General features: G+C 37.3%; 1 protein-coding gene across 1 annotated transcript in view; it reads left to right on the forward strand.

Annotated features, from left to right (window-relative positions):
* Positions 1–21,942, forward strand: part of LOC145937246 (multicopper oxidase 3-like) — a 108,929-nt gene that overhangs the window by 24,029 nt on the left and 62,958 nt on the right. Inside the window, exon 3 of the mRNA XM_083040183.1 lies at positions 3,048–3,232. Within this exon, the coding sequence (XP_082896309.1) occupies positions 3,048–3,232 (185 nt within the window). The remainder of the gene's footprint in view (positions 1–3,047; positions 3,233–21,942) is intronic.

A 21,942-nucleotide genomic window follows, 5' to 3' on the forward strand; every position in this document is an offset into this window, starting at 1 on the left:
TTGAACATTTACTTTAATTTTTTTGTTATTACTTTTGTTTACTATTTACGTTTCTACTGAACTTCCTCGATAGCGAAGAATAACGCTGTAGTAGCTTTAAAATGATTAATTTTGAATTAAAATGTAACATTGTATGCACTCATTGAATTTATTTTGCTCTACATTACTATTAAAAAACACACAATAATTCCATTTAAAAAAATCAAGTCAATTTTGCTTTTTTATAAAAAAAAGTGTTTTCGGCTTATTATTGCAATTTGTTGATGGTTACAAACTAATAAATTTTTGATTTATGATATTTTTTGTCAGGTTATTCTAAGTGCCCTAAAAATCATGGCGATCGTTACGAGAATCACCTTTATAAGATTATGTGAAATTAAAGTGTCAAATATCTCCTAAACTATTCACTTTTTGACCATCCTACCCTTACAATTTTTTATGCAAAATATTGTGATTTATATAAAAAAATATAATGGTTCCATTTAAAAAATTCAAGGTGACATTGATTTGTTTATAATATTTTTTTCAGTTTTTTTAATTGCATGTTATAGCTTGCGTAAAGCAGATTAATTTTTACTGTATAAATTTTTTTTTAAACTGGCGGAAATGTCTCAAAAAGCATGACCGTTACGTGAACCACCCTGTAATATAAAAAGTATATAACACACACACGCACACACACGCGCGCGCACACAGTGTGTGTGCATATATACAATACATACAAATATATATACAGGGTGTTTCCGGGTTAAATAGCCAAACTTAAAATATGAATTCAGAACCTCAAAACAAATAAAAATTCTATCTGGAAGTTTGCTCGCAAATGCTTCGTTGAAGAGATATTGACTTTTGAAGTTATTGAACTATAGGAATGTATAATGTCGAAATAATTTAGGTTTATCCTCTTTATTGCTTTACAGTAATCAATTTAATTTAATTATTAATTTGTTGTTATTTTGTTCAAAATAATGACCTCCAGTCCGGAGACAAGCATTACATCTATCAATAAGAGAGCGAGTGGCTGACTGACATTGTACGTTTGAAATTTCTTTGCACGCTTGTACTATTCTCCGTTTTAATGATTGATGATCATTAACAGGCACTTCATATTAGCGAGCAGCGTTAGCGGTTCCATCACAAAACCCATATTACATACACCATATCGGCATATTCACTATTCGAATACGTATGAGGCATGATTATAGTAGATTATTTCATGAAAGTATTGAACTAAAAATTATGGATAAAGTTCCGAAAACCGATTACCTCCGATTTCGATAAAATTTTGTGAAAAGCTTCCTTTTAGCTTAAAATGAATGCCAGTAAAGGAAATTTTGGCGACTCCTACAAAAAAGTCATTTTTTAACAAAACATATAATCTAACCCAAACCTATATCCCAGGGATGAATCAGAACTTTGCTTCATCTTGTAAAGTACACGCGTGAACAAATATAGACCTCGTTTGGCGCTGAAAGCGAGGGGCGATAGGGATGAACCTCGCTTTGCGTGAAAAGTTGCAAACCCATGTCGAATTTCGCAAATATAAACCTTATTTCGCGCTGAAAGCAGGGGGTGATGAGGGTGGACCTTGTTTTGCTTGGAAAGTTGCAAACCCATGTGGAACCTCGTTTTGCGTGGAAAAGTGTATGCGTGGATACAGTGGGTTCCGCCTTCCTGCGGGGGGCTCCACTACCAAAAAACTAGACACATAGGTTTTGGTTGAACCTCGCTTTGCGTGGAAGGATGATTTAATTCTTAATAATAATTTAATAAACCATAAACAAAACTTGAAACTTTTCGGTGTATATTCAGAACAGTAACTTTAACATATTTTGTCAAAGTCAAGACAATCTCTCTCTCCTATTTACCTTATTATATTTTTTACTATTTTTTGTTAAAAAGTGACTTTTTTGTAGGAGTCGCCAAAATTCTCTTTACAGGCATTCATTTTAAGCTAAAAGGAAGCTTTTCACAAAATTTTATCCAAATTGGAGGTAGTCGGTTTTCGGAACTACACCCAAAATTATTTGGTACAAATTGATGGAGCTTTGTTTACAGTGCAAAGACTGTTGTATTTACACACAAGTTTGTCAATGACGTTCGATCTTCAAAAAAAAAAATTATTTCGACATTATTCATTCTTATAGTTCTATAACTTTAAAAGTCAATATCTCTTCAACGAAGAGTTTGCGAGCAAACTTCCAAATAAAATTTTTGTTTGTTTTGATGTTCCGAATTCATATTTTAAGTTTGGCCATTTAACCCGGAAACACCCTGTATACATATACATATATGTACATGTATGCGCGTGTCGCGTGTCGACATGTGTGCGTGTGTATTACTTTTTCTACTATGTACACGAATTTGTTCCAAGAAACGACAATGAGCAGATCTCTGGAGCGTGAGAAACTTTTGTTTGAGTGTACTGAAAACATTGGTATAGTTTGGTGCGGAAGCGACTTCATAGTTATAAGTACGCTCCTTGCGACTATGAAGCGATGTTTTTTAGCGTGCCCAACTGCGAGATGCGGGCAGTCATTGGTCATCCAATTTTTGATTGCAAAACATAAAAGTGCAACGGATGTCCTTCGCCAATTAACATAAGTTTAATGCATGAGCATTCAAATAATTCGTCGTTGGCGCTAAAAATTTTTGAAAGGGAGGACAGATGTGCATGACGAGCAGCAGAGTGAGAAGCCTGTTATCGCTACTGATTTAGACCATTTAAATGCTCATGCATTTTTTCTTATAAACTTCTGCTAATTGGTAATGTATATCCGTTGCACTTTTATTTTTTACAGTAAAAAATTGGATGACTCACATTTTTTAGCGTATCCAAAGGGATACACTAGAAAAATCGCTCCATAGTTGCAAGGAGCATACTTACAACTACAAAGTCGCTTCCGCACCAAACTGTTCCAATGTTTTTATCACATCCAAACAAAAGTTTCTAACGCCCCAGAAATCTACTCATTGTCATTTCTTGGGAAAAATAATTAGAGAAACTTACTTTTGGACTAATCTTCGTATTATTTCTAATTATGTAGGTGAACGTGTTGATTTTATTTTAAATGCAAATCAAACTTTGGGTTATTACTGGATACACGTACGAGGACTTGGAGAATGTACAGAAAGAGAAATATATCAATTAGCAATTCTTGCCTATGAAGGCAGTTCTGTATCATCATTATCATTGTATCCAGGATATTTTTTCGGTACATCCACAAATGTTGTAAGTACTGTACATATAGAATTTTACAAGTTTCAAAGTTCATGAAAAAGTAAATGAGATTAAAATGTCTATTCTTTTATCTCAAAAACATTTAGAAAATTTTAATAATTTAGAATCTGAAAAAATATAAGTTATATTTTCTATTTTTTATATGATAATTGTTTGTCACATATAAAATAATGACTCGTATCTCATTGCTCTTTTGTCAACAGATTCATAGCATTGATTATAAAGAAATAAAGATAAATTAAACAGCAGCATAAAGCTGAAAACTTAATCTTATATTTACCGTATATTCATAACATACGCACCTTTAATTAATACTGTATTATATTAATACATGTATTTATATACAGAAATAAAAAATGTATCTAAATCCCTGAATATCTCGAAATATTTTAGAAAAAAATATTTTAAATTAAAGTTGAGAGTTGCCAACATACTCATGCGATTCAAACACCGTTCAAGGCTGTCGCCGGATGCTAGTGGTTGGTTTCCGGTTGCGCTTACGCTACTGTCTTTCTATTCTAACTCAACCTTACTTTTTCTATTGTTTTTTTCGCAAAGTCAATCTGTACGTTCGTCAAGGTACACAATTAAAGTTTTTTCTAATCTTAAACGGGATCTCACGCATTATTATTTATATCCACGCCACTCAGCAACAGTTGTTTAGTACTAATAGGTATTTAAGTATTTAGTCATCACTTTAGTTTAACTTTGGTGCATACCCTCGTCATTTTGACGTCATATTCTGGTCATTTTGTGACCAAAAATCACGTGTTAAATGACGTATTTATGACCGAAAAGTGACGGATTAATGTCACAGATAATTGACGTCATTATTGCCCGTTTCCTCCAACGTGATTCAGTTCAGCGTTCCACTGAACGGCGTTCAACTTTGATCGCAGTTTAATATTCGATCAACTTGTTTTGCTTTCCACCAACTTTACTTACATTATGATCAACTAAACGTATACCTTTGCGTGCTAACTCAAACTATATTTGTCGAATAATGTGATTGGTGCATATAGTTAGGGGGGAAATTTTGTTTAATTTGCTACAAATAGCTTTTGTGAATTTTTTTTCTTAAAACAATTTAATGGATCTTTTTGAAACTTTTATAGTATTTTCTTAAATTTTTAAAAAAGTAAAAAAAGGTAATTTAAAAATTTCTTATATATTTGTAGACTTCTAATTGATAAAATAAATAAATAAGTAAAAGAAATCACGGAAAAAATTGATAAAAATTAAATTATAAAATAAGATTAAATAAAAATATTTAAATACACACACATTTCAGATTATATTTAATAAAAAATTATTATTTTAAGCTTTAAATGATTAGTTGATTAGTTGTGATAAAAATGTGTTAAAAAATATTTGTAATTTTAACAAGTAAATATAAGTTGTAAAGTAAAAGAAATGGACAGTAATTAATAATTATTTTGTGAAGAAATGACAATATAGTATTAATGAAATGCACGTAGAAATTTTCAGTATTAATGAAATGCACGTAGAAATTTTCTAATAAAAATCAAAATATGTTAAAAAATGGTTCTTAACGAAATTGCTTATTTGATCTGAGGCTGCTTGATTGTTCACATGAAAAGGTATTTTCTTTCGATTGCATTAATAAACCAATTGTCATGTTTATTTTGCTGCGAGAAGAAGAGAAAAATTAATCCAAATATAATATTAAAATCAGCATTTATAGACGGATCTAACATTGAAAATTGTCTTAAAGTTTACTATAAGAATCCGAATAAGAAGTGGTAAAAAGTACCCCCGTGCGAAATTATTTAAATTTAAAAGTATTTGTGCAATACTTCTAAACCAAAAAGAAAAGTTTTTTAACAGTTCATTACCCTCCATCCTTTCTCTTTCCTACATAGCAAAAACATGTTTCTCTTACTTTAATTTTTTAAACGTATTTATTCTTATTCTTGATATAAGTTTATAAGTAAAAATTCTTGATATAAAAAATATGTTAATAAGAAAAAATGTTATTTGTTAAAAAAACATTTTTTTAAAAATTGTTTTACTAAATTGCTTAAATTTAAAAAAATTTCTAAAATTAAAAAATTCAATTTTTACAAGGTGACGTCTTGAAAAAGTTCTGGAATATTTCTTTCAAAAAATGATAATTTATGTAGGATGTTTAGATTATAAGGTCGATCGATGTATATTGACCGCCAAATTTCGTACACATATACAATAACTGTCGAATCATCTCATATTGTGTTTTCTTTTATTTTTAGTTTTGTATAGCATAGTAACATTAGAACGGTCACGAAGAATTAATCGGTCGAAGAAAGCGTTAGCGAAAAGACGAAAAGAACAAAACCGCTGAGCGCCGCGAAAATTATCTGTGAATCTTGTCCGGTTCTGAAACCAATTTATTTTATATTATTTTGTATATCTTACACTATTTTATATTCTACGAGTATATATAATAAAACATTATTACACTACATATTTTGGGGGGTTCCTGCCGGGATCGGGCGTGACAGATTCGGAAACGTTGCGAGGAAAAGAAGACGACATGAATCTTCGAATTTTTGAGACTGCCTTGTGCGATGACGGTTGCGGGATGAGAGGACGACGTTTCGAGCTTTCGAGATCATTCTTCGAACAGCGAGCGGTTGTGAGAAGACGTTTAGAAGTTTCGAAATTGTTCGACGGCCACTTTGCAGCCTAGATAGCAGATCTCGCAACAATGTAGTGCATAAAATTAATTGCATTGACTGCGGTGCCTCTTATGTCGGTCAAACAAAACGACAATTACAAACGAGAATAAAAGAACATCGATCGGATATTAACAGGGCTACATCCCCATCTGTTATTTCCAGTCATCGTTTAAAGCACACAATCACGATTTCGACTGGGACAATGTGAAAATTTTAGACGAAGAACCATCATATTACAAGAAGATTATCTCCAAAATGGTGCATATAAGGAGTCAGTTTTCGGGCTTAAATAAACAAAGTGACACGGACTCATTATCTGATGAATATACCGCTTTCTTAAACTTTCCCTCTACTTCCCTCTCCCTCCTTGTTTTTCTTCCTACTCCTAACATCCTTTTATTTCCATATATGCATATCTTTAACGTCTTTCAAATTATGTGTCTTTTGTTCGCTGGTAATAACAACTTCCCAACAAACGTCTCACATGTTCTACAAATAGTAATTTTTGAAGGATTCTCAGGAAATAATTCTGTATGTATTAGAATCTTTTTTCTTATTTGGAGATAACTTTTTCACTTTTCTAACTTAATTAATTTCATTACAGTCTATTACTCAAACGATTATGGGGATGTTTTGACAATTCGTTACCGATTACTTTTACGACCGCGGGCTTAGAATATTAAAGTATTTTATTTGAATGACAGCTGGTTTATAATATTTTTGCGTTTCAGTCACTTAACTTAATTATGCAGTGCGAATTATGTTTTAGTTTATTACTACCAACTAGTTTGTATTTACGTACAGGTTTTATTTATTTGCGGTACACTGAAGATGATCTAATGTAGATCGAAACGTTTGCTGATTTTAATTAAATAAATTAATTTTGAGCACCAACTTACTGCTACGGCTCATTGCCCTTTTTATTAGATTAATTATTAATTAATAATAATTATAATTAATAATTATAAGTATATTTTAGATGTAAAAATCCACTCTTAGCCAATATATACGCGTTTCTATTAAAAAAGATTTCTTATCTTTAAATAAATAATTGTATAATAAAATAATATTTTAATTTATAAATATTTTTGAAGATTTTATTCTTTTTATTTTCTATTTTGTACTATATAATGTACGATGTACATATTGTTGCTTAACGGAAACCGCGAGAAGGTGGTGATTTCTTCCGTCAAAAAATTTAAAATATATATTGGGAAATGTCAACATTATTAAAAAAAAAATAATAATAATAAAATAATAAAATAAAAATAAATAAAAACTAAATTAAATAAAAGAAATTAAAAAATTAATAAAATATATAAAATAAATAAAATAAACAAAATAAATAAAAAAAATATATAAAAAATTAATAAAATAAATAAAAATAATAAAAAATCAATTAATTATATATATATATATATACATATATATATACATATATATATATATATATATAATTGGGGTAAGACAGGGGTGTCCTATGAGCCCTCTCCTATTTAATCTGGTACTGGCAGACGTGGGGAGGTGATGAGGAAGGGGGTTTGGGGGGGAGTGAAATTGGAAGAGGAAAAAGTGCATTATCTGGCGTATGCAGATGATATGGTTCTGTTAGCGGAGAATGAGGAAAGAATGAAGCACATGTTAGGGAAACTAGAGGGATATTTGGATAGGAAGAAGCTGGAAATTAATGTTGGAAAGACTAAGGTAATGAGGTTCAGAAAGGGAGGGGGAAGGATGAAGAGTGTGAAATGGAGATGGAAGGGGAAGCTTTTGGAAGAGGTGAAGGAGTTTACCTACCTGGGATACAGATTGAAGAAGAACGGGGGGCAGGAAGCGCACGTAAAGGACAGAGTAAGGAAGGCGGGGGCGATAATAAGACAGGTATGGGGGATAGATAAAAGGAGGTTTGCGGGAGATTGGAAAAGAAGAATATGGCTGTGTGAAAGGCTGGTAGGGACGGTAATGGAGTTCGGGGCAGAAATATGGGGCTGGAAGGAGAGGAAGGAAGTGGAACCGATGCAGGAAAGGTGGGTTAAGTGGACGTTAGGAGTGGACTGGTGTACGCCAGGATACATGGTGAGGGAGGAGGTAGGGAAGGATAAATTTAGAATGGGGGCAGGAAAGAGAGCAGTAGGGTTCGAAAGGAAATTGGAAGAGGGGAGGGGTGGAAGTTTGGCAAGGAAATGTTTTGAGGAGTTGAAAAGAAGGATAGGGGAAGGAAGGGATCTATCAAAGTGGGAAGAGGAAAGGAAAACGTTTTTTGAAAACAGGGGAAAGAAGTGAGGGAGATGGAGGAAAGGAGAAGGAGAGGAAAGGAAGTGTATGAAGGGTGAGAGCAACGGGACAGGGAATTGCAAAGGGAAAAGAGATGGGAACAGATTAGGAAGTCGAGTTACAATAAATGGTATAGAGAAATAAAGGAGGAAGGAATGCCGGCGTACCTAAGGAAAGGATGGGGTGAAAACAGATGGAGAAGGGTGATTAGATTCAGGCTGAACATTGAGATGAGAGGAGCAAGGTATTGGGAAGAAGAGGAAAAAAGGATGTGTAGGATTTGTGGGGGAGGAGAAGAGAAATGGGAACATGTATTGGAAGAGTGTATGGAGGGGGGAGGAGATAGGAAACTGGTGGGAGAGAGTGAGGGAGATTTTGGAGCAGGAAGGGGGAGGAGAAGGGTGGATGAGGGAGCTTGAGGGGAAAAGGGAAAAGGGAGGGTAAGGGAGGGGAGGAAAGGTAGAGGAAGGGTAGAGGAGGATGACGGAAAGGTAGAAGGATGAATGTAGAGTGGAAAGAGTGTGTGATGGAATCGGAAGCCGTAGGGTAAGTTAGGGATAGTTATCTCTCTCTCTTGATAGGTTAAACAGTTAGATAAGTTAGTAATAAGATAGCGGTAAGGCGGTAAAGCGGTAGATGTAAGTTAATTTAAGTAAGCAGCGATCTCATAGTGTAAAAAGGCGGACTTATATTATAGAAATGTGAAAGGTTAAGTTTGCTATCGAGAGAATTGGAGCTGAATGGTTATAAATGTACTGTTTGTGAGGGGTTAGGTACGCTCCTCTGAAAAGCGCCTTCAATCCCCAAGGGGAAGAATAAATATATCTATATATATAATTAACAAAAAGTCAATTGCTTCCCAATATAGTTGAACATATAAATATGTTCCGTGTGTGTGTATATATATGTATACATATATGCATACATATATATTATATATTATATATTATATACATACATGCATATAATTTTATACATATACAGGGTGTTTCCGGATTAAATGGCCAAATTTAAAATATGAATTCAGGGCCTCAAAACAAACAAAATTTTATGTGGAAGTTTGCTCGCAAACGCTTCGTTGAAGAGATATTGACTTTTAAAGTTTAGAATTATAGGAATAAATAATATCGAAATATCTCTTTTTCTGTTTTGAAGATCGAAGGTCATTGACAAGCTTGTGTGTAAACACAACCAGTGCCGTAGCTGAGGTCATTGGCGCCCAGGGCAAGATTCTGATTTTGCGCCCACAAAAACTCTTCATGGGATAGTACATATATTGAAATAAAACAATTACAGTAATTACCTATATTATTTATTTAGGAACAGTTATCTTAAATAAAATCAGTCACTATTATAAAAAAATAACAATCACTATTATAAAAAAATAACAATCACTATTATAAAAAATTTCATGAAAAAAGACTAAAAATTATAAAATTATTTTCCTAGATTTTTTATTAGTCATTTTATTTATTATTTGGTCATAATTAATTTTTTCAGCAATGTTGTATTCTATAGACAATATTGCTAGATTTGTTAGTCGCTCCTGTTCAATTAGTGATCGCAAATAATTTTTTATTAATTTTAATTTACTGAACGATCGTTCACAACTGGCAGAAGTTATGGGTAACGTCAGCGCCAAACGGAGAGATATTCTTATATTTGGATAACTGGACGCCAACCCGTATTCTTCAAAACAGTTGAGTAGTGTTAGAAAATCTGCACTTTTTAAATCGGACAGTAAGGAATTGGCTTGATGTTTAAAGCTTTCAATCTCCAAACATAGTTCATTGGCATCTAAATCTTCTTTGTATTATAATGCCAAATCTGCTGCTGATTTTTTAAATTCTTTAAAGCCGCGTCTACACATGTGTCGTATCACCGTATCGTATCATGATCGCGTATCGTGATCAGCTAAGTGTGGACGGGGCGCCGGGTGATCCACTTGGAGTCGGTATTTGACCGAAACATCAAAAAAATGATACGTGATACGGATACAGTCAGTGTGGACGCATTATCCCGATCTTACTTCGACTGCCTCAATCTGATAATGTATTTAGGAAAGTAATGATTCCAAACATCGATGATTTATCCTTATTACAAATTGTTTTTATTTCCAAAATATAAACACAAAAGAAAACGTCTAGACTTGCCGAGAGATATATTCCATTATTTATTATTATATCTTTAGCTGCTAAATTCGTTAAATTTCTGACAACATCATTGTTATCAAAACAACCGAAGATTTATTATATTTCTATCTAAATAATGAAGAAAAATGTAGCTAGCAGCAGCTAAATGTATAGAGCGAGACATTTTCTCCACAGCAGGCAACGTGATACGGACGTTCTAGGTGGAAAACTAAATAACAGATCCAGATACAGGATACGGATACGGGTTTAAAACTAGATCTTAGCGTATCATCATAAAGCGTATCCGTATCATGATAAGATACGATCATGATACGCGATCATGATACGATACGATGATACGACACATGTGTGGACGCGGTTTATAATGGGAGTTTCCTGAAGAGAAAGTCCTGTCAAAAAACCAAAATCAAATGCTACGCTTGATAGACTTTGGAACCTCCATTCCATTTGCTGAATCAACGTCTAAGACACGATAAAGCTGAATTTTGAAATTTTGAAACGGGATTAATGTAGTGGCATCATCCTTGACTTTTTCGTCGAACATTGGCTTGACTTTACATGAACCCCGATCAAGTTTAAGGAATGAGCTGCACATGGTAAAAACCTTGCATATTCATTCTGTTGCAGGATCCGAGCTTGAACACCGCGATATTTACCAGCCATATTAGCACCGTTATCGTATGACTGTCCTCTAAAATCTGATACTCTTAAGTTATCTTTGCTTAATTTATTTAGAATTTCTTCTGCATGTCCACTTCCGGTTTTTTCGCCTGTTTCTATAAAATCAATGAAACTTTCTTTAACAGTACATTTTCTATCATTAATTAGTACATAGCGCACAATTTGGGCCATTTGTTCTCTGTGATATCTTGAATACAATCAAATGAGATGCTGTAATATTTTGCTTTTAAGATTCTTGAAATAATTTCATTTCTAACAGCTGAGCCCAGTAAAGTAATCAATTCATTTTGAATAGTTGACGAGAAGTACGAAATAGATCCTTTTGTAATGGAAGATATTTGTGCAGCAATTTGTAGATTATGTTTGTTTAGAAGTTCTAAGACACTTAGGAAAATATTTGATTTACGATTCTATTTCTTCAACACTACCTCTGAGTGCTAGATTATTTTTTGCACAAAACAGTACAATATCCAATATCACCTTCAGGATGTATCTCCACCTCTCTTTTTCTGTTAAAATCATACGTTGCAAATCATCATCTATCGCCTGCCCTTTTTTTAAACGCATTTCAAATTTCTTCCAAGAGACGTAACATCTACGATGTTCTACTGAGTTTTCATGTTCACCAATCCTCGGATTTAGATGTTTCCAATCACGAAAACCCTGTTCGGGTTTTGAAAAAACCGTTCCTTTCTTGACAAATAATAGACAAGGAAAACAAAAAAGGGATTTGTTGTTTTCACTATATATAAGTCATTTTCGTTCAATTTTCTCATTGTTTGATAATGATTTTTGAAACCAATCGGATGAAAAAACTCGTCCATCATCAGATATTGATAATGTAAAATCAGTCTTTTCCTTGATCCGGTCCATTTTTGACTAGACATCTAAATTTATCATCTATCTTTGGCCATAATTTTGGATTGTTATAATTTATAGTTGTTGGCTTGTCAATACAAGTAATCTCATCAAGAGTAGAAGAACCAACTACGTTTTTTTAGTTCGTTATCATCATTCGGTGTGGGAACAATACCTGAAAGATTTGTCGTGGAAACAATACCTGAAAGTTTTGTCATAAATACTTCATCCACGACGAGCCGAGCGAGACTCGGACTGACGCGACGCGACTCGGCTCGTCGAAGTTCGGCGCCTTGGATAATCAACTTAATAAATATAAAAAATTGATCAGAATTTAAATAGACTATAACTTAATGAAAAAAAATTTTTTTTCGTTGCTTCTTTTATTATTTCAAGTCTATACGGACAGATAGGCCGAACAAATTTATTTTACCTACGAAACCCAAAAATCCGTCACGCGGGCGATCACGCGCTGTGAAACTCAATTGGTATCAAAATCAGTACAAAATCTTACAAAAAAATATTATAGGATCAAACGCACATACCATCATCTTCTTTTACAGCTGAAGTACTGGCTCCATCATGTTGATCAGTATCTTTTATAGTCATAGACTCGAGAATTGAACACTCGTCAATATCTTGAGTAACTTTTTCTATTATAGATGAGAACGTCATCCCGGGTTGTGACCCACTAACAGTAGTATTACTCGAAGTCGATATCCATTTGTTTATTCTATCGGCTAATGTCTTCTGTTTGTCTTTACGCGCTTTTCTGATCTTTCGAAATTCTGCACCGGAAGGCTTTTTTGGTGCTGGCATTCTAAATAGAATAAATTTGATTAAACTGAACAACCTATCAGTATCATTTAATTGCAAATAAATTAGTAATATAATTTAAAAATTAATTAGTACAACTTGTACTGAAATTAACTTACCTGTGGCGAGAGATAACGTTAGAATGGATAAGTACACAAAAATCACCTTTTTTTTGTATTGCAGGGGAAATCTCCTGGATCCGCGGGGACGGAGCCCAGGGTTATGTGGGACTGGAGGCGCTGTAAATACGCCTCCGACCCATTAAAACCCCTGCGGTGGCTATCTTGGGCAGTGGTTGGAACCCTCCGGGAACGGGCAATTGCAATACTTCCGGAGGGTCCCTGCCTACCCTGACCCGTGGGTTCAGCCGGATGTGGTGGACTGCGAACCCCGCTCCTCTCTTTGTTTTGAGAGGAGCTCTTCCCTTGTTGCGGCGCGGAGGGACCACACCCCCACGCCGCGCCCTCTCGGGAGGGAGTTGATGTACCTTCCCGGGGGCGGGACGAGGGTTCGAGTCCCCCGCTCGAACCCCCGCCCCCTCCCTCGCCCCTTCTATGTAAGGGGAAAGGCTAGCCTCCTTTATCTATCTATGGGGTCCGACCCCCCCCCCCCACCGGTCACCGCCTCGGCGAGGGCCCCTTCCTCGCCCAGGCAACCATGTAGGGTCGTCCCTCTCCTCTCGGGATTCGGGGGTAAGGGCGCGTCTTCCCCGCCTCCCCCGTCTCTCCCTCTCTCTCTCGGCCGTCTCCTTCTGCAACATGACTTTATTGCAGAAGGAGACGACCGCCCTCCAATTTTCCTCGCTCTCGACCATCTGTCTTACGACGGCCGGGAGTGAGAGGTCCTCCCCAATCTTTTCTGTGAGGACACGGCGCTCCTCTGCCCACACTGGACAATGTTCCAGCGTGTGCTGCGCCGTGTCCTCCAATTCCTTACAGTGATGACAACGCGCCGTGCTCTCCTTTCCAATTTTACACAGGTACTCTCCGAAGCACCCATGCCCGGAGAGCACCTGTGTCAGGTGGAACGACAGTTTAGTGTCGCGAGGCCTGTCCATCCAATCTTCTAGGACCCACGGCCCCGACGACCCTCGATTCCGATGCTGTCGGAGGAATAGAAGTCAAATACTCCTTCCACTTCTCCGCCTGTCGCCGGGCCTGAAGCCTCACGACACCCCGGGTTTTATCTGTTACGGGTACCCCCAGCCCACAGAGCCCTTTGACTCGCTCGTGCACCCTCTGGTGTGCACGAGCCACGAGCTCCATGGGCGGGAGACCCGCCAACACCGAGGCCACTACATGCGACACCGTTTTATACCCGTGGATGACACGGATGGCCACCCTACGCTGGATGCGCTGAAGCACGTTTCTTATGTGTCTGGTGGCCACCGCCCCGCCCGCCCACACCGGTGCCCCGTATAAGGCCACCGAATTGACGGTGTTCGCATACAGTCTGCGCATACGATCATCCGGCCCACCCAGGTTTGGCAGCAGCCGGCTCAGGGCCGCCGCCATCCTGTCCATTTTAGGGACCAGACGATCGATGTGGTCGCGGAAGCTCCACCTAGCGTCCAGCTGGAGACCCAAGTATTTCATGGTGGTCCCCAGCCGGACGGGAGCGTCCCCGTGGAGGCCATCGTGGAAGAAGATGGCCTCCGTCTTTTTGGGAGCCACCCGTAGGCCCATGTTCTTTATGGAATGCACGACGCGTGCCACTGCAAGGTTCGCCGTCCTAATAGCCTCCCCCCAGTCTTCTCCCCCGGCCAGAAGAAATGTGTCGTCTGCTACGCAGACGACACTGCAGCCGGGGGGAGGGCAGTCCGTATGACGCGGTCGTACGCGATGTCCCATAGTAGGGGGCCTAATACTGACCCCTGCGGGACACCGCAGTACATCTCCCTTCGGCGTTGGGTATCGCTCTTGTCGCGGTACCCTAGGCCCCTGTTCCAGAAGTAGGACTTCACCACCTCCACGAGGTATTGAGGGACGTCATGATATATCAAGGCGTCCCTCACCTTGCCCCAGGGGAGGGTGTTGAAAGCGTTAGTGATATCAAGCGATACCGCCACCAACACCCCGCTCTCCTCCATAGCGGACTCCGCGAGGGAACGGACGCGAAGGGTCGCGTCCGTTGCAGATCTCCCCTCACACACAAAAATCACCTAAAAATCTAACAACCTTTTATATCACCATCAATCATCAACTTTACGTAACCAATGTGTATAGTATAGTACTTATTCTTGAAATAATTAAATACACATCGTAGTACCGGCTCTAGGGGAAGTCCCGTCGTCAGTTCAATCATTTTACACGAGAGTTTGTTATGCGCGCTTCTATTCTTCGTTTCCAAGGCGCCCCGCACCGTCGCCCCCACCTCGTGCTCGCGATTACTTAGCGCGCTTTTTCTCTGTGCGCGGTAAATTTGAATTTACGCTTTTTATTATTTATTATTAAAATTTATATTCTTTACTCTATATTAAAGCTGGATTTTCATGAGCCAACCGATCATTTGAGCGACAAAAAGATCATGTGACCAAAAATAAAGATACTTATTCGTCATTTTTGTTCTTATGATCTTTTTTTGTTGCTCAAACGATCGATTTCAGCGGTTCGAAAATTCAGCTTTAGAATCGCTAATTGCGCCCCCCTCGGGTCTGCGTCCCTGGCGCGGGCCCCTGTTGCCCTCCTACGGTGCTGAACACAACAGTTTTTGCACTGTAATCAAAGCTCCATCCATTCGTACCAAATAATTTTCCAAAAAAATTTGAGACGTACAATGTCAGTCAGCCACTCGCTCTCTTATTGATAGGTGTAATGCTTGCCTTTGGGCTGGAGGTCATCATTTTGAACAAAATATTTAATAATTAAATTAAATTGATTATTATAAAGCAATAAAGAGGATAAACCTAAATTATTTCGGCATTCATTCCTATAGTTCTATAACTTCAAAAATCAATATCTCTTCAACGAAGCGTTTGCGAGCAAACTTCCAGATAAAATTTTTGTTTGTTTTGAGATCCTGAATTCATATTTTAAGTTTGGCCATTTAACCCGGAAACCGGACCTGTATATTGTATATTAATACACACAATATTTTTACATGCTTATCCTTTATAAGCATGATGTCTTTTAGATAAAATGTAATAATAATGTTAATAGAAAGGCGTATATATTGGCTAAGAGTGGATTTTTTCATCTAAAATATACTTATAATTATTAATCATAATTATTATTAATTATAATTATTATTAATTAATTGTTTTTAATTAAAATTTTAAATTATGAGTAAATTATTTATATTATATAAATTTATAATATATATTTTCTTTTTATTAATATTATTTTATAATATTAAATATATTTCTTATATTTTATATTTTCTTCTTTTCACATATTGCATTGCATCCGACTTGCCATCGCCAATATTTCAAATTCGCTCGAAATTCCTAACTCTAATAGAGAAAAAAAGATATATATTTGTCCTCTTCTATGTTCAAAGCCGCCACCCGCTGAGTCTAATTATACGTGCGAGTGTTCTCATTCTTTCAGTGCGCTTTGCGCTTCCAGGCTATCCCTTCCCCTCTTCTCCACTGGCTGCAAAATGGCTGTCGCGTCTGCAAATTTTCAGCTCTGCTTCTGGCATGTCCGAACCTGGCAATTTTACAATGATCAAATTGAAAGAGAAGCTGAGATCGCGTGGATTATCAACGGCAGGATTGAAGATGGGACTCATTAAGCATCTTATGGAGGCGGATCCAACGGGTTCCTGGATGTCAGACAAGATTGAACATGGCGAGAGCGGCGGTGACGCTTGTGGTGATGCTGGAGTTAAGGTCGAAACGCGAGAGGTCACCTCGCGACGACGAGAAAGCGGACCTTACAGACGCGGAAAAGAACTTGCTGGAAGTAATAACGACGCATGCGCTGAAACTGAGACGCCGGAGAATGCATGCATCGACGGAAGCTGGAGCTTTAACACGAGGTTGAGCTGGCTCGATAGCGAGATAGCAATGCTACGCGAGCAGCGGCAACGGGATTCTCTCAGCGAGAGAGCAGAATCAATAACTGGCGTTAGAGGAGAAGTGATCCCTCGTATGCAACTGCGAATGAATCTGAATGATCTCACGACGATAAGAGATTTATTGAGCAACTTTGACAGCGTTTCCGGCGACTTTGACACGTGGGAAAAACAAGTGAGGAGGTTTGTCAGCAGTATTGCCAACTTTGAGACGAGCAGCACGCCAAGTCATAGTGGTGGGGGTAGAGTGGAAGTAGGTGATCAAACCTATCCCCACCACTATGACTTAACGTGCTGCTGGTGGCCGCCACCTGCCCCCACTCTATCTCCACCACTACGATTTGGCGTGCTGCTAGTCTCAAAGTTGGCAACACTGCTTTGGAAGCATATCATTTGGAGGACGATCACGCCAAAATTTTGATTAATATGAAGCTGAAGAAGAAGGCGTTCAAGTGGTTTTATTCAAGGCCGGAATACGTAAGCATGTCATTTGAGTCAATCTTAGAAAAATTGAGATCGATGTTTTAGCGTCGCGAAAGCAAATTGACAATGCGTAAAAAATTTTAAAGTCGCGTCTGGAGGAGAGAGGAAACGTTCCGTGAGTATTTACACGATAAAATAATTATGGGTAATCGTGTGCCAGTTGACGTGAACAAATTACTTGAGCATGTCATAAACGGCATCCCGGATGTAGCGCTGCGCGACCAGGCGCGCATACAAGGATTCACCTCAACCGATTCACTCCTGAAAGCGTTTGAAAAGATATCGTTACAGAATTGCAATGTTACCAGCTCAATTCGGCAGAATAAGCGAGACGGCGGATCGACGAAAGATGATCGGCGATAGAGGAAAGACAGCAGGTGTTAAGCGTTGTTTTAATTGCGGCGCACGGGAACATCTCAGCACGAATTGCCCGACCAAAGATCTGAGGACAAAATGTTTCGAATGCGGTAAATATGGATACATATTGCGTCGAAGTGTCCGAAAAAAGCGGCAAATGGAAAAAAAACTGTTGCCTCAATTTTACAGGTATTATGTAAAAAATATATGAAGGACGTATCGATAGACGGTCGAGTAATCTCTGCATTGATAGATACAGGAAGCGATATCTCGATAATGCGGGCAAGCGAATACGCGATGTTGGGGTCATCGAAATTGCGCGCGTCTGAGACAGAATTTTGTGGAGTAGGCGGATATCGTGCGACGGCTTCTGGGGAATTTCGGACGCGGATTACGATCGATGATTATGAATATTAGATATTTATTCGAGTTGTCCCTGATAATATTTTACAGTACGGATTGCTTCTCGGTGCAGACTTTTTAAATACAGTTGAAGTTAATTTTAAAATAGATTTAATTTTGATTAGACCGATTTACGAAGAAACCGTCGATAGTGAGACACATTCGGAAATATTTACAATCGATGTCAGATATGAGTGCGATAGATGTATGTAACGTAAAGGACGCCGAACACAGACGCGTCATAACAAACTTAGTCAAGTATTATAAGCCGGTTAAAGTGCGAGAGAAATAAGGATGATAATAATATTAAAGGATGACGAACCGATATATCAGAAGGCGAGACGCTTGTCACAGTCGGAGAGAGTCATCATATCAACGTGCAAATCGACGAGTGGGAGAAGCAAGAGGTAGTCCGACCATCTACTTCTGACTTTGCGAGTCCGGTTATTCTTGTAAAGAAGGATGGGTCCAGTAGGCTTTGCGTGAATTATCGGATGCTTAATAAAAAATAATTAAAGATCGATACCCACTTCCTTTGATCAAAGATCAATTAGATAGACTACAAGACGTGAGAGTTTTTAGCCTTGACTTAAAAAACGGCTTCTTTCACGTGCGTATTGACGATGCTAGCGTAAAATATACATCATTTGTCGTGCCTGATAGCCAATATGAATTTCTCAGAGTCCCGTTGCGCCTGTGTAACTCTCTGTCAGTTTTCCAAAGATTCATCAACAAAGCTTTTAAGGATTTAGTAAAGCAAAAAATTGTTTTAATTTACATGGACGATTTGATCGTGTTGTCTAAAAACAAAAACGACGGGTTAAAAAATCTTGAAATTGTATTAAATGTTGCTAGTCAAGCTGGATTGACGATCAATTGGAAGAAATGTAAATTTTACAGCGAAAAGTGGAATTTCTTGGATATGTAATTGAACCCGGAGCGATACGTCCGTCTGAACAAAAGATCGAAGCGGTCATGCGTTTTCCCGAACCGCAAGACAAGTGCAAGCCTTTTTGGGTTTAAGTGGTTATTTTCGCAAATTTATACTTAAATATAGTCTAATTGCGCGACTATTATCAAATCTTCTAGTAAGATCTAATATAAAGTTTCACTTCGATATGGCCGAGAGAGACGCGTTTAGATGGCTAGGGTTAGATTAGGTTAGGTTAGATTGAAAACTATATTGAGCGAACAATCGGTGTAAAACTTGTATCGAGTAGGCACGGAAACGGAGCTGCATACGGATGCATTCATGTTATGGAGTGATCCTTTTACAAAGAAATAGTGAGGATCAATTGTTACATCTTGTGTACTAGGCAAGCGGAAAGATTACTCCGGTGGAAGAAAAATACACGAGCTACGAATTGAAAGTTCTTGCAATAATTAAAGCGCTCAAGCGGATTTATTAGGAATTGATTTTAAAATAGTGACAGACTGCCGAGCGTTTACCCTGACGATGTTAAAAAAGGATCATTACGTGCGAGTACCTAGGTAGACTCTGCTGTTAGAGGAATGCGATATGTGTTCGATATGTTATAGAGCACAGACTGGGTAAAAATATGATTCACGTTGACGCTCTTAGCAAAAGTCCTTTACCATGTTATTTAGTAGTAAGCGAATGTGAGGAAGGGCGCGATTAAGAAAAACGCAAAAAGAAGATAACAAATTAAATCTTTGATGCGGTTGAACGTGCAGAACCGAACGATTGTGTGGTGCAAAACGGAATTTTATTCGAGGCGCGTTTGTAAAGTAAGGTTCATTTTGAAATAAAAAAAATCTTAACATATAAAAATAATTTATTATAGCCAAAAAACTTCTACAAGCTTACTTTAATTTTCCACATAATCATCAGTCATTGTTTTCCACCCATTTTTGATATCGTTTCACAGCCTATTCCATTGTTTTAAAAGTCTGCCGCCAGTATCTTGAACCAGCGCCTCGTATAAAGACGTTGGCGGCGATGTTCACGTGATTGTTCCGAAGGCTATGCGGCGGCAGATGATACGAAAGGCTCATGAACAAGGACATTTCGGAGTAGGCAAAACGGAAGCACTGCCTGCTGAGGAGAAATTATTGGATTCCTGGTTTACATACGGAGGTCGAGAGGGTTATAGAAAGTTGCGTTGCCTGCATCTTAGTGGAGCAGAAGCATGTTAAACCCGAAAGCTTCCTGAGCCCGATTAAAAAAGCCAGTATACCACTAAATACGCTTTATATAGATTATCTGGGTTCGTTGCCCTCGACCAAGAAGAACTACGTACATATTTTTGTTGTGATGGATGGATTCTCAAAATTTGCTTGGCTGTATGCGACCAGGTTAACGAGCGCAATGGATGCGATTGAGCGATTGAGGAGACAATCGTATGTATTCGGCAACCCGAGAAGGATTGTGTCCGACAGAGGGTCCGCATTCACGCCGAGGGAATTCGAAGAGTATTGTCGCTCGGAGGGCATTAGTCATCAGCTGATTACAGTAGGAATATTGCAAGCGGATGACCAAGTCGAACGAGTGAATTGCACCCTCATATTAATGTTGACATAATTATTGGCACCAAAATCGTGCATGGTATAAATATTTAGACATTGCGCAATTATATTTAAATTCGACGCTGCACAGAAGTATTGGAATGTCACATTTTCGTGTGCTGTTGGGTATAGATCCGCGTATTCGAGATAATCCTGATATTAAAAAACTTCTGCAAACGAGTCAATTAGTTCCTTTAATGACGATCGAGAAAAATTGCGAGAGCAGGCCCAGAAGAATATCGAAACGATCCAAAGAGAAAATAAAGTTAATTATGACAAGAAGAGAAAAAAGCCGTGTATCTATCGCGAAGGAGATCCCGGACTCAAATATGCACACAAATATCTTAAACCATACGAGATAATCAAAGTTCTACGCAACCACCGCTATGTCATGCGCAAAGTTGGAGAACATGAAGGACCAACACATCAACATTCAAACATTTACGGTGGCGGACTACATGAAATCTTGGATTGACGACGATGACGATGTTAAAGACACGTCAGAGAGCGAAGACGAGGAGAGAGCAAGCAAGCGGTCGGGACGACCACCCGGTCAGGCCGAATGTAGGATGTTTAAATTATAAGATCTATCAATGTATATTGACCGCTTTTCGTACACGTATACAATAATCGTCGAATCATCTCATATTGTGTCTTCTTTTATTTTAATTTTTGTATAGCATAGTAACATGAGAACGGTCGCGAAGAGTCAATCAGTCGAAGAAAGCATTAGCGAAAAGACGAAAAGAACAAGGTGCGTTGAGCGCAGCGAGAATTATCTATGAATCTTGTCCGGTTCCGAAACCTATTTATTTTATATTATTTTGAATCTTACATTATTTTATTCTAATAATATATTATTACACTACATTTATGCAATTTATTCAGAATTTTCCGATTAGTGCAAAATATTAAAAAAAAATAAACTAACGATTTTTACCCATGTTAAAAACTATATTTACATAACGCTATTATTCACATAAAATGCATATAAATTTAAACTTATACATTGAATTTAGCAGGGATCGGCAAAAATGCTAGTTTTGGCAATATTTTCAGTTCAATAATAAAAAATAAAAAAATTTTTGTTGGCTTATTATTAATATCATTAATGTTAATAATAAGCCAAAAAGTATTAATAATTTTTCAAAAATTAATAATTATCGAAAAGACATTATTAATTCTTAGAAAAATTAGGTATAAATCAATAAAATGTTATCAATTTTAAAAAAATCTGTAATATTAAGAGACCAAAGTTTTTTTTCTTAAATAATGAGTAATGCATTCAAAAAATTTCTAATTATTTAAAAAATGAGTAATTAATCGAAAAAATTTTCCGCAATTGTCAAGAAATTAAAATTTTTGACTAATAAAAAATAAATTTTTGATTATTTACATATTAATTTATAAAATTATTTTTACTTTTAATTAGTACTCTGCGTTGATACCACTGCTT

Source organism: Prenolepis imparis, unplaced genomic scaffold (assembly GCF_030444845.1).
Source record: "Prenolepis imparis isolate NDT839.2.m4 unplaced genomic scaffold, iyPreImpa1.0 SCAF_6, whole genome shotgun sequence".
NCBI classification, from domain to species: domain Eukaryota; kingdom Metazoa; phylum Arthropoda; class Insecta; order Hymenoptera; family Formicidae; genus Prenolepis; species Prenolepis imparis.